Source organism: Cibotium barometz, chromosome 61 (genome assembly GCF_041138505.1).
Source record: "Cibotium barometz isolate CiBa-2024 chromosome 61, ASM4113850v1, whole genome shotgun sequence".
Classification (NCBI taxonomy): Eukaryota; Viridiplantae; Streptophyta; class Polypodiopsida; order Cyatheales; family Cibotiaceae; genus Cibotium; species Cibotium barometz.
Window position 1 is genome coordinate 34,668,595 of NC_141106.1, and position 14,264 is coordinate 34,682,858.

Here is a 14,264-nt window from a genome sequence, read left to right on the forward strand (position 1 = left end):
TCTGGAGGCGCCATTGACAGCTCTAAGCAAGGGAACAAAAACCAACAAGAAAAGGATAGGGTCAATTCCAGCATGCATTTATTCCTCTGCCAAAACCTAGCCCTAACTAGTAGCCTAGGATGACCTGGGGGCTGATGAATGCGACAATGCTGATGTGGTCAAGAAAACCTGACAATGCAATTGATCTGGTCAGCTCCGTGTGGCCAAGAGGTGGTAAGTGACCTTGGCTTGAGCCTTGCAGAGCAGTCTCTTTTGGGAGAGCTAGCCTTAGAATTATAAGCTAAGGGATTATGCCTGTTAAAGCAGATCTTGGCCTCATTTTTGAAGGTCAAGGTCTTATACTAAGGGGTCCTAAAATCTTTTTGGAAAGCCCTTGCAAGATCGAAGGGGGGAAATTGAGGTAAGAGCTACAGACACACGAAGCCAAGACATAAAAGTGTGAAAGTAGAAAAAGCAAGTCGAGGTGTTTCTTGGGGCTCAAAAGTTAATAGATTGTCTAGCTGGTACCATGCACGTGTTTGCACCAGAGGGTCAGGGAGGCCGTAGGTGGCCAAGATTGGCATCAGTTTGGAAGGCCAGCACATCATGGCTGCAGGAATAGACCAATTTAGGTGGATGGCCCTCTTGGTGACTACAGGCTACTGCCAGTAGTAGCCAAAGGGTGGGGTGGGGGAAGAGAGTTGTGTGTTTAGAGAGAGAGTTCTGTGTTTGTACATTGTCCACCCAGAGAGAGTCCCCCCTCCACAACCCACCCCCCCCCCCCCCCCCCCCTCCACACCCAAAAAGAAAAAAGAAAAAACACCCATCCCCTTCAAAACACACACACACACACCCATACCCGTTTGCATGCAAGTTTCCTTTTTCCATTTATTTTTTCAAAAAATGTTTTGAAGCTGATGTGACTGCATTTCATGTCTTTTACAGACCGACTTCCCTGTACTAGACTTGGTTGAGTCCCTAGTGAAGAAAGGTTTCGATGTGGCTGTTTCAGAGGATGCGGGTAGATTTGTGTGCAACTATGTGTATTACCACTCCCTCTGCCATGCTACATCTCACGGAACAAAGTGCTTGTTTGTGCATGTTCCTCCCTTCAACAAAATTGAAGGGGAGAAGCAAATCGAGTTTATGGCATCACTATTTGAAATTTTGGCTTCTATTTGGTGAGGGTTTTTAAGAACATGTGTACAGCAGCATTATATGCCATGTTGTCAAAGAGGAAGTCCTATTCTTACTGTACATAGATTTGGAAGTGCTCCACAATCATAAATGGGCATGCATATCTCTTCTGCCTCAAAGTGTTCACACCCCTCATTGTAATCTTTTGTTTTGATGTCACAATACAAGGCTGTGGATACTACATAATTGCAATTTTGTGTTGAATTTTGTATATTTGATTGAAGCCTCGGCACGTATGCAGTATAGCTTATTATGAGCATACATTGTTTGCTAGTAACCTATGTTTTGGAAATGTGCAATGAGTGATGTACTAGCTTACTTGTGAGTTGAAGTAAAACAACCATGCAACCTCTTTTAAAGAACTTTGTAACCATGCAACCTCATGATATTTTAATTTACAGAACTCATTTTATGAAACGCATGGGAAGTTATAGAGTGTTTTCACAATTAAGTGTGAAGTTGTGTGATAGGAGGAAGGACATGGGGGGTTCAAGTAAGAAAGGAGCCATGGGGGTGAGGATGAGATTTTTTTTTTTTTTGGTTTGTACACACACACACACACACACACACACACACACACACATATTTGGAGAACTAAAGAAGACATGAGAGGGGGGCAAGTGTGAAATTATGTGTCAGACATTAGCGAGTAAGATGGCACATGGGGTGAGCGTGAGAGTGAAGGGGTGAGTGTAATGATTCGGAAGGCGGTCAACATTAGGTGAGGGAGCGAGCAACCATGAAAGTGGTGAGCATCATTGGGTGAGCAACCATGAAAAGTGGGGAGGATCAGTGAGGAACATGAAGTGAATGAGGAGTACCACGGTGAGAAACACCATAATTTTTTTATAGTTTTTTTTGAAATTACGAAGAGAGGCTAAGAGGGAAACTTGCTTGTTGCCAAGGTGGTTGGTCCTTGGGATGTTTCTAGTAATGGACACAATGTCATGCGCAACTCTCAGAGGTGGCAGGTTGGGGTTACGCGATGGCATGGGACGAGGCTTACTAGCGTGTCGAGTAGAAATTGCCTACCAAAGTGGCCAATGGTGACAAAGGGTGGAAGGTGTTGGTGAAGATGGCAAGGAGGTTGGCAAGTGGTTATGGTTGTAGGAAGAAGGATCAAGGACGTTCATGATGGCGTGTGTAGAAGAGGAAGGAGATTCAAGGGTGGCCCTCGTGGTGTAGGTAGAAAAGGAGGTAAGGTTGAGGATGACTGAGATGGAATCAGTTGAAGGTGGAATAGATGGTGCGGAGCATGATGGTAACTAGGCTTGTTTAGTAGTAAAATGGACTGGGCAAGGGGAGGGTGTCAACAAGAACACGGATGTGGGCGCATAATTGGGAGTTGGGTAGAGGTGCGGAGCATGATGGTAACTAGGCTTGTTTAGTAGTAAAATGGACTGGGCAAGGGGAGGGTGTCAACAAGAACACGGATGTGGGCGACGGATGTGGGCGCATAATTGGGAGTTGGGAGGGTTGTGGAACCTTATGAAATTGGGAGTTGGGTAGAGGTGTGGAGGCCATAAGAAATTTCTTCTTGTAGAGCGATTCTTGGCTCGATTCGAGATGGGTTCTCCCAAGCTCATGACTTGGATGGGCTCTTTTGACCCTTCCTCTTGGGGGCTCTCCAGTATGATTTTCACCATGTAGGATGCTAGACCTCCCGCTACTTGAAGCTAATCAAGGATTTATGATTGTGGGAGATAATGTCTTCTTAAGGGTTGAGCCAAGATGGAGGAGAAGGGGTTGCAAAAGATGCGGGGGCTACTGCAGCACCACGGATTCCTTGATCCAAGCCTTCTTCCAATTTTGGGCCATGCTCTTGGGGGATCCACAAATGGTCAGAGCCCTAGTCATGCAAAACTCCTGCCCTTTTGAGCCATGGTTGCCCATGGTTGACCATACTCCCCGCATCATCTGTAACAAATCACCGACTGGTTGAGGGGTGGAAGGGGATGAGTAGGAGGGTTGTTGGTGGGAGCACGATTGTCGTGGTGGTGGGTGTAGCTGGATTGGGGATAAGTGGTGGAAGGTAAGTCACCTAAGGAGGAGGTTGGCAAAGGGAAGGTGTGACAGCTTGGAAGGTTGGCAGGGTAGAAAGGGAAGCAGTGGCATAGTGGCTAGGGTTAGAAGCTACTCCAGCGGGGTTTGGGATTTGCTGGTGATGAAGTTGGCGGAGTCCCTTTAGATAGCAACAATCTTTATCTTCATGCCTACCCTTCTCAGAAGGAGAAATACCGTCTCTTTGGGCACTCATTAACAGTGTGCCCATGAGACTGGCATATGGCACACCATAACCCCTTCTTAGCCTCTTGCTAGGTCTTCAATTCTTCAATCTCTTTTTTGAGTTGGAGCAGGGTGCTCCCTTCATTTTGGGACTTCTGTCACATAGCCTCTAGTTCCCTCTTCAGCTGAGTCACTGGGTCATCTAGTAATGTGGTTGGAGAAGGTGCCGAGCTCACCTCATGTTCAAGCATTAGGTGTGTATTCTTTAGTTGAGAAGCTAGTAAGGTGGTTGTTGGTGCTGGCCTACTTTCTTGGATCTTCTGTTGGGTGGTCCTGGGTAAGGCCTATGTCACCCATTGACGCACCATAAAATCATCGGGGTAAGTCGGTACACCGTGTCCTAAGTTCTGACACCCTCTCCCCTAGTAGTAGTTGCACTTCCCTAGATCCTACGGAGAAGGTGGTCCTCATAGTTACTAGTATGGAAGGTGTTGAGGAAGGTGTTCTTAAGGGTGGCCCAATCTGAAGTGGTCAGTTGTTTGTAGAGCCTTGTAGAAGTGGTCAGTTGGAAATTGACTGAATCACTTGTTTGCAGAGCCTTGTAGAGTGGACAAAAAGAGTACCAAGAAGGCATCTCAAGGCCTCGTCTCTTGCATATACAAATGAACTGCCAGATGTGGTTATCTACTTCTTTAGTGGAGGATCCTTTGAAGGTTGGAAGCTTAACATTGACTCATCCTAACACCATGGAAAGGGGTTTTGCGCCGGGAGGATTGGTTGAACCAGGAGGATTGGCTTGCCCTCCAGTATTGTTACCGAAGGTGGGATTACCAAGATTGGTTGCCATAGGGAAGGGTGGAAGGGGATCCCTAGGTGGTACGTAATTGAACCTCTTTCGACTATAGCAGCATATTGAGAGAGGACTCTTGGATGGGCTGACCGGACTACCATGAGAGCATGTATTGAGACACAGAGATAAGGGTCAGGTAACACGACTCCAAGTTTTGAGTGTCCCACTAGGCATGCCAAATTTTAGTGTACTTATAGGCAGGGGTAGCTACCCAACACACAACGAGAGTGGTGGTTCTACTTTGGACAATATGTCCTAGTCCTCAACTCACACACAACACAAGGACACTTGAACAAGCTTGAACGTAAAGATAGAACAAATGCGAAGAAGAATGCATCACTTGTATTACTTCCACATGCTGTTACAACTCCTCACTACTCTGTGCACAAATGGTTGAACGTAAAGATAGAACAAATGCGAAGAAGAATGCATCACTTGTATTACTTCCACATGCTGTTACAACTCCTCACTACTCTGTGCACAACAATGGTTGAAGTGAGGTGGAAACCCATAGGACATAATGACAGTGACTATAGGACTCAATGAATGAATGAGAATGATGATGACGACGAGGATGAGTCAAAGGTGAGTAGCATGAAGAGTTGGATCACACTCCCCCCATGTTCCTTTGATGCATCTTAAATGCTTCAACAAGTCTCATCACCAAAGGATGCCGTTGGTGAGAATCCTCTATCTTTGGTTCAAAGGTACGTCGGTGGGGGAAGATGCCAGTTGATGAGAAAGATGCCAATCAGCGTGCGGTGCCTTCAATGACACATGAGTCTTCCATTTTTGGAGGTTCCTAGGGATCCGTTCCAGCTGGATGGTCCAACTAGACTAGTCCAATGAGGATGTCTTGGACCAATCCAATGAGGATGGTCTAGGTTGCCAAAAGTCAACACTATGGGCACCCTTGTTGGTGGCTACAATATGTTACATACATGTGATAGTGTTGGAATAAATAATCCAAAAGGAGTAGAGGCATTGTATAAAGTTTTCACTCATGTACACATAAGGAGAGGTATTGTACACAGAAGGAGAGGTATCTTGAGACTCTTCATGCCGACGTCCTATAATATCACCATGGCATAAAAATGGATGTATGACTTCTAGTATTTTGCGACTTGTTAGGAAGATTCACTATAAATAATATTCAATTGCTTTAAGCTCTTTTCCTTATGATGAATTCAATAACATTTATCTTGACCTTGTTTCTATTTAATGTGCAGTCTCAAGATACCTCTCCTTTTGATCTTCATGCTGACGTCCTATAATATCACCATGGCATAAAAATGGATGCATGACTTCTAGTATTTTGCGACTTGTTAGGAGGATTCACTATAAATAATATTCAATTGCTTTAAGCTCTTTTCCTTATGATGAATTCAATAACATTTATCTTGACCTTGTTTCTATTTAATGTGCAGTCATCAAATATTATGGCATCACATGGGAAGAGAATTGAACGTTTAGCGTGCACGTAAAATGATCTCCACACGTGTTTGATATCAAGCTAGTAAACATATGATTAACTTTTTTGCAATGTACAATTGTTTTTGCACTCAAGTTGGATGAGTTCCAAGCTATCAAACCTCATAATTTATAGAGGATCAACACTCATGAACATAGCTTTCAAGGGCCAAGAGACATTGCAAGAGGATCCATAGATGGCCATGGGTAGCACCATCATGGTTGTGTGGCACTTTCTAGGTGACTTGAAGACCTTGAAAGTGAGAAATACAACAATCTTTACTTGTCACCTGATGTCACACAAAAGTTAACATTAGGGTCAAACACCAAAAAAGCAATGAAAAAATGAACTCAAGACTTACAACCAAAACTTGCCTCCTAATCCTTATGGAAGGGATACAAACTAATACCCAAATTTTGACATTTCACTTCATGATGTTTAACTATGCATGTTCATCTATGCACCTCTCATGCAAGGCTATGGTTAAGATTTTGAAGTTACATAAAATGTATGCATGAAATATGTAACTATGTAAGAGAAGAGAGTGATCTATTTCCAAATTAGAATGTAGTGCCAAATTAGAAGAGATATGTAAGAAGAAAACCTACAATCAAAACGATCTAGCATGTGTAAGCAAGCAAGATTCAAAAGTATACAAACAAGCAAGAAGAGGGAAGAAGGAGAGCTCACAAGTAAACTATTACAAGGGAATGATTGTCTATTGCTTATTGTTGTCAAAACATATATGAGGGATGAGTTTCTGCACTAGGGCAGTCAAACTTAAAAATGATTCACCGATTCACCCATAAAGACATGGGCTTGGGGTTATGGTGTGTGATGGTGGATTGGAGGACCTACAAGCATCCACAAAATCACTCCCCATGCCTTAAAAGGTTTTTGTTCACAATTATGTAATGAAGCTAGCAAGGAGACAGTTCCTGCTCTATGACATAAAGCATTCATGGATTGCATCAAAAGAGGTTAGTATATTTTAATTATTTAACTCGATGATTGAATCTTTTATTTTCGTTATTTAGAATTGTGTTTATATGATGTTGCAGAATCCCCAAAAAATTTGCCACAATAGCGTGCTTTGTGATTTTTGTTTCATTCGAGAATAATGATATCGCATAGCTTCTGTTTTCTCTCACTTGATTGAACAAGTAAGAAATTTATCTCATTGGCTTGAACTTTGATTCGTCTTATCAAATTAAACTATATGTGTTTTGGATCATTGCTTGAAATGATGTCATGTGTGATAGGATCAATGGGTTTGGGTATGTTCTCAAGACATTTGGAGATAAGCTTTTTCACATTAGGAAACTTGGGAATCATACGTTACTATGCTTATTGGCTACACATGTTTATTTGTTGGTTTCAAATCTCTCAATTAGGGGTTCATATTATTGTATGTCATACGTAATGTAGATAGAGTGATAGTTTCTAATAACACAATGTACATGGAGTATGTCATGACCAATCAAAAAAAGTATTTTAGAAAGGCTTTTATGACTCATCAATCGAAGAAAGCATTTTAGAAAGGCTTTCAAGACTCATTAAGGAAACATAAGATTCAACAAATGACATTGAGAATTAGCCCGGTCTCTCCACAAGTTTACACAACGTGTTATTTATAGGTTACCTTCTTTCTATTTGTTTCTTGACTTATTAAATTTATCATTATAGACTCATTTCAAAACCAGCTTATGTAAAAAGGAGGTGGTTTCTAAAGCTTGTGAGCATGGGTTCACTTGAGAGTGTGCCTCCACACCCTCATATATGTATAAAGACTTGCATATTGGAATAAAGTTTATGATAATCTATGCCTCGACCTTTGAATTCGCTGACTTTTGTCTCTTCGATGAATCATGGATTCAAGGAACACAAATTGAGGCGACAGGGTGATTAAGAGAAATAACGTGCATGTCGTCAGCTTTGCACATTACCCAATGCATGAACATTACGTGGGCTCAAGCACGTGTCATGCAAGTGTGTGATAGAAATAGTGTCCATAAGCATGGTTATGGTAATTTATTAAAATAGGCTTTCAATCTAAACCCATTAACTAGCTTCGACAATTCCACACCATCTAGTAATGTCAACTCAAATGTGCTCGTACAAAATTTTGTAGATAGCCAGTAAGGTTGAATCCACCTTAGCTCGAGCTTACTCAGATGCGGACCATTTTAGAATTGAATAATACAACTGGATCACCCACATCAAAAATCTTGAACTTTGTTTTTTGGTCTGCAAAGAGCTTCCAATGCCTTTGGATGATGTTAGCATTCTAGCTGCTCCTCTGAAGTCTCTTCTTTTCAACACTAAAAAAATTGCTCAAGACGATGAGTGATTCCTCTGAAGAAATTATGTGTCACTATTACCTGAAAGGAATGATGAATTCCATCAACACAACTACTTCTAGACCATGCACTAATGAAAAAGGAGTGTGACCTATTGGCACTTTATAAGCTATCCGAATGCCCATAGTGTTGAATATAACTTCTAGTCCCAATCTGTCTGATTCTAATTCATTATCTTCTTTAAGATTTTCTGTAACACTTGGTTTGTAGATTCAGCTTGACCATTTGCTTGTGGGCTTTTTATGAATCATCATATGATATTTTGTGAGACTCTTGATGACTCATTCAAGAAATATCCATCTTGATCAGATGACTCATTCAAGAAATATCCATCTTGATGATTCACTGATGAGCTCAATTAGATAGCCAAATCTGGTCATTATCATTAAAGAAATGTCCACCTTGATCACTAACCAATTCAAGATATGTCCACCTTGATCATTGACTAGTTCAAGAAATATCCACCTTGATCACTGACCAGTTCAATTAGATAGCCAAATCTAGTCATTATCATTTTATATAAGAATTATGCCTACTGATGTAGCCTTGTTATCTATGAGAGATTTAGCTTCAACCCACTTTGTGTAGTAATCAGTAGAGCCACCAAAATGTATGTATTATCAGTTCTTTGAGTTGAGGGCTTGAAAGGTACTATAAAGTCTAGTCCCCATTTCTAAAATGATTTTAGCGGCGGTAATATTAGATTGTGTGGCATTCTATTCTCGTAGCATTTGATTGTCCTAATTGCTAGCAAAATTCACAGGTTTTGGTAACTACCAGGCATCTTTTAACACTATGGGCCACCTAATCTTGCCAAAAAATATCTTCCAACCTTTAATCTCTCTAAAAAAGTGTCCCTCTAATGATAGCTTGGCGTGCTTCGATAATCACTACAACTTTCTCATGATCTTAAACACATTGCTTTAAAATTTGATCCACCCCCATTTTGTACAACTGGCCAATCATAACTCTAAAAGTTCTACTACAAAGCACCAGCCTCTTTTGTTGATCTTTGGTCATTCCCTCTGGAAATGCTCCATTTTCTAAGAACATCAACATTTCATCATACCACGTGTTTGGTGGGAACATTCAGAATAAATAACTTCGCATCCAAAATTTGATTACTAGAACTAGGAAATAGACTGGCTCACCATCCACTCGCCGCCCACCGTAGAGGGAAGAAAAAGGTCAGAGTGTTTGTGTCCTCCAAAGGAAAAGTGGACCTATCGGTCTGATCACTCTATATGCAAAAGGACTTTACTTGTTGGAAGGAGTAGAGGACGACGATGAGGAAGAGAGAGTCTTAAGGGAGAATCCAGATCTAGTTTCCTTATTTGAGGCAGATGTGGACCATATTTTTTTCCCATATAAGTTAGATATGATGGCAATACAACCAATCCTACTAGTGACACTGATGGAGGAATGCATACTGGTAAATCAAGAGGATAGGGTCAAGTAGGTTCTTCTAAAAATAGAACAAGTTGAAGTTTTAGAAGAGATTAAAGCATTAACTACCTACCCATATCCACATCACATCACATCACATCCATTCACATCACATCTCATCCATTCACATCTACCCCGATCTACATCACATCCATTCACATCTACCTAGATCCATTCACATCTACCCAGATCCACATCACATCACATTCATCCACCTTACATCTCATCCATCCATTCACATTACATCTCATCCATCCATTCACATTACATCACATCACATTCATCCACCTTACATCTCATCCATCCATTCACATTACATCACATCCATTTATATTCATTCAGATCCACACCTCATCACATCACATCCATCCACATCACATTCACATCCACCTTGATATACATCACATCACATCACATCCATTCACATCACATCTCATGCATTCACATCTACCTAGATCCACATCACATCACATTCATCCACCTTACATCTCATCCATCCATTCACATTACATCACATCCATTTATATTCATTCAGATCCACATCACATCCATCCACATCACATCTCATCACATTAAATTCACATCCATTTACATCTCATCATATCATATTCACATCACATCACATCCATTCACACCTATCCAGATCCACATCACATCTACCCAGATCCACATCACATCCATTCACATCACATCACATCATATCCATTCCCATCTCATTACGTCACATTCACATCTCACCGCATCTCACCACAACCATTTAGATATCATCACATCACATTCACATCCATTCACATCTCATCGCATCCATTCACATCTCATCACATCCACTCACATCTCATCACTCACATCCATTCATATCTCATCACACCCATTCACATCTCAGTACACCCATTCACATCCATCACACCCATTCACATCCATTACATTCATTGCATAAACATCACATCACATACATTCCATCCACATCTATCCATATCACATCACATTCATTCCATCCACATCACATTCATCCACATCCATCCATTCATTCATATTCATATCTATCCACATCCATCCATTCATTCACATTCACATCTATCCATATCCATCCATTCATTTATCCACATCCATCCATTCATTCACATTCACATCTATCCACATCCATCCATCCATTCACATGCACAACTATCACTTCACATCTCATTCTCATCCATTTACATCACATCACATTCATTCACATATCATCACATCTCATCACTTTCACATCGACATATCACATTCACATCTTATCACAGCGCATTCACATCTTCTCACATCACATTCACATCTCCTCTTATCACATTCACATCTCATCTAATCACATCGCATCCATTTACATCCCATCACATTCATTTACATTCATTCAGCTCCACATCACATTCATTTACATTCATTCAGCTCCACATCACATCCACTTTTAGTACCGTTTTCTACTTTTGATACTGATAGGACTTTTCTAAGTTTCTACCAATTGCTTGGCCTAGTTAAAGGTACTTTTTCTCGATCCCATTGAATCTACTTAGCAGAGTGTTGTTGAAGGTTTAAAAAGGGAAAAATAAACTTTATCAGAATTGAATAGTGAATAAGAATTATCCAAGTTTTCTCGATGGATATTTTCACATTCTTTCTCAAATTTCTCAAGTAAGATATTCAATATTCTTCTTTTTGAATAAAAGATCCATGGAATTTACAAAAAATCAATTCTACCCATTTTTTCCAATAAAAATAATAATACTCAAAATTTCACTTTTGATAAATACTCATAATTTGAATTATGCAAAAAATTCCTCTTTTACCATTTAATTACTTGGATCTCAAATATCATGGAAATTCCTCTTTTGCATAAAAATAAATTTACCAACAATTACTCTTTTCTCATAATCAATTAATTATGCATAATAACAAAAAAATTATTTCTCATGAATATGATGAAAATCATTCTTTTTGCATAGGATGTCCAATCCTAGAATATGGTAGGAATTCCTCTTTTAGCATTATGCATAAAAATAAGATATGTATTATTTTCTAAAAAATTTACCATAGCTTCGCTGCTATTACTGATAATTCTCAATTTTTCCTAAAAGAGTAAAAGCTTGTAATGAAAATATGATAGTAGTTCCTCTTTTATGCTTAAAATCAAACTATGAATTTAAATCATAATTTTAACCATAAATATAAACATAACTATGATTATTCCACTAGATTAAGCTAATTTCAACATTCCTCTTTTTCCAAATTATTAGGATAATCCATTTCTCATTTAGAATGAATTAAAGTAGTTTTTAACTACTCATAAATAATCTAAAAGAATTTATCATTATTTTAGTAGCACAAAATCATGAAAATATCATTTTCTTAATCTCAGTTCATCAAGCCTAGAGTTTAGCTTTGAATTAAGAGACTATAATTGAGAAGCATCCTTTTCCAAGGGATATAGCCATAAAGATGGCTATTCTTTTAGAGAGAGAGAGAGAGAGATTTACTTAAAGAAAGCATTACAAATAAGCATAAAGATTAACTTTCTCTTAATTAAACATTAAGACTTTTAGCGAAAACTTGATTTGAATTAAAACAATCATTTAGAAAGCTTCTCAAGCTTGAGAGGGTTTGAGAAGAAAAAAGTTATTGAGAAAATTGAAAAAAAACATAAAAAATCAATTTTATCTCCAAGTTTGGCTTGATTCTCTTATTGCAGTGAAGCCCCTGACCAATCAATTGGTCCACCAAGAGGAGAAGAGCAACTCCAAGAGTTGTTGTAGAGAGAGAGAGCTCCAAGCTCCCAAGAGAGGGAAAACTTTAAGAAATAATAGAAAATTGATTATTTTAATATAATACTGGCATGGTATAGTTCCAACATCCCATTACAAATGACTGAGGGTCTATTTATAGGTGAGGGAGGCCATTGACCAAGTCCAACTAGGTTCTAAAATTTTCCAAGTTCAGTTTGACTCAATTTGGACAAGATTTGGACCAGTTTGGCTCCCTTTTTTATTTGGTTTGATCCAAGAGAGAGGAGAGATAAAAATATCACATTTTTTTTAAATTAAAAATCCTTCCACACATGTGAAAAAGGCACCTATCTCAAGAGTCCCCTTTCCTTACCAAGGTGTCAAAAATGCATCATTATTTCAAAATATCTCATTTTTTTAGTAATATCTCTTAATTTTTAACTAATAAACCTTGTACTCAGTCAACTCTTCATCTTATGTGAGCATTTACTCATTTTTGGGTATTTTCTTTTATCCTTTTGGATTTATCTCATTCCAACACTTGGATTAATCCAATTGGCCCATTGGAACCTTAATTGGACTATAATCCAAAATTTTTTGAAAACGTAGACCCTTAGGCTAAGGTCCCTTATACCATTTTCAATTAATTCCTAATGCACATTGGAAAGTTCATTTTGAGCTTTTGTTTTAGGGGAATCCATTTGACACTAGGAGGATTTTTATATCGAAAGATATCTCAATTTTGGATTATATCTCTCTAAGTCAAAACAGGGTAGAACAAGATCTTTCTTCTATTTCAGAGAGGGAAATAATTATAAGAACAGAAGGGGAGGTTCTTATACCTTTACTCCTCAAAAGCTGGAGGGAGGAATCTTACATTGCACCTGCAAAGACTGAATTTCAGCACTTGGTTGAGCATTCAATTGCTCTACATATGGCTGCCCTCCATTAAACAAAGGTAGGAGTGAATCAGACATGTCCTGTGAGCATACATTCTGTTATTTTTTGCATGAAAGCATGGGATGTACTGAGTTTTTGATAAAAACAACATCTCTACTTACCAAAATCTACTTTGAGGCCGGATGGTAGAGTCTATATCCCTTGCTTTCTGAACTGTATCCCATAAATATGCATCTAACTACCTTATTATCAAGCTTATTGTGTTGTTGCTCAAGCACAAGAGCATAAGCAAGCCAACCAAAAACATGCAAATGAGCCACATAAGGCTTCTTGCCATGCCAAGCTTCATAAGGAGTTTTAGACTGCATGGCCTTGGTAGGGAATTTGTTCAACACATAGTTTGCAAACATAGTTGCCTCTAACCAAAAACCATGAGGTAAATCTTGGGCTTGGTAGGGAATTTGTTCAACACATAGTTTGCAAACATAGTTGCCTCTAACCAAAAACCATGAGGTAAATCTTGGGCTTTTACCATACATCATGCCATCTCCATGAGAGACCTGTTCTTCCTCTCAGCCACACCATTTTGTTGAGGTGTGTATGGCACTGTACATTGATGCATTATGCCTTTTTCAGCCATATATGCATGAAATTCCTTGGACATATATTCCCCCCCTTGATTTGAACGAAGGGTGCCAACTTTACATTCACATGCATTTTCAGCCATGGATACAAAGTGCCTAAAGCACATAAAAACCTCTGACTTCTACTTTAATGGATACACCCAGCTATATCTGGAGCAACCATCAATAAAAGTGACGAAGTAGAGATATCCCCCCCCCAATAGATGGTGTCCTCATAGGACCACATACATCACTATGTATAAGTTGTAATTTCTTAACAGCTCTCACAGATCTATCCTTTAGAAATGATGCCCGATGCATTTTACCAAGAATACACCCCTCACATACCTGTCTAGCAGGGGTCTCAAGAGTTGGCAACTCAGACACCATATCATGCCTTTGAAGGCGTAACAAATTATCATAATTCAAATGGCCAAATCATGCATGCCATAAGTTTGCATCACT

The 14,264-nt window shown here is 39.4% G+C and overlaps 1 protein-coding gene across 1 annotated transcript in view; it reads left to right on the forward strand.

The window, feature by feature from the left end:
- Positions 1–1,357, forward strand: part of LOC147604827 (uncharacterized) — a 55,518-nt gene extending 54,161 nt beyond the window's left edge. The window contains exon 4 of the mRNA XM_086794596.1: positions 925–1,357. Within this exon, the coding sequence (XP_086650722.1) occupies positions 925–1,164 (240 nt within the window). The 3' untranslated portion in view covers positions 1,165–1,357. The remainder of the gene's footprint in view (positions 1–924) is intronic.
- Positions 1,358–14,264: the final 12,907 nt, after the last annotated feature.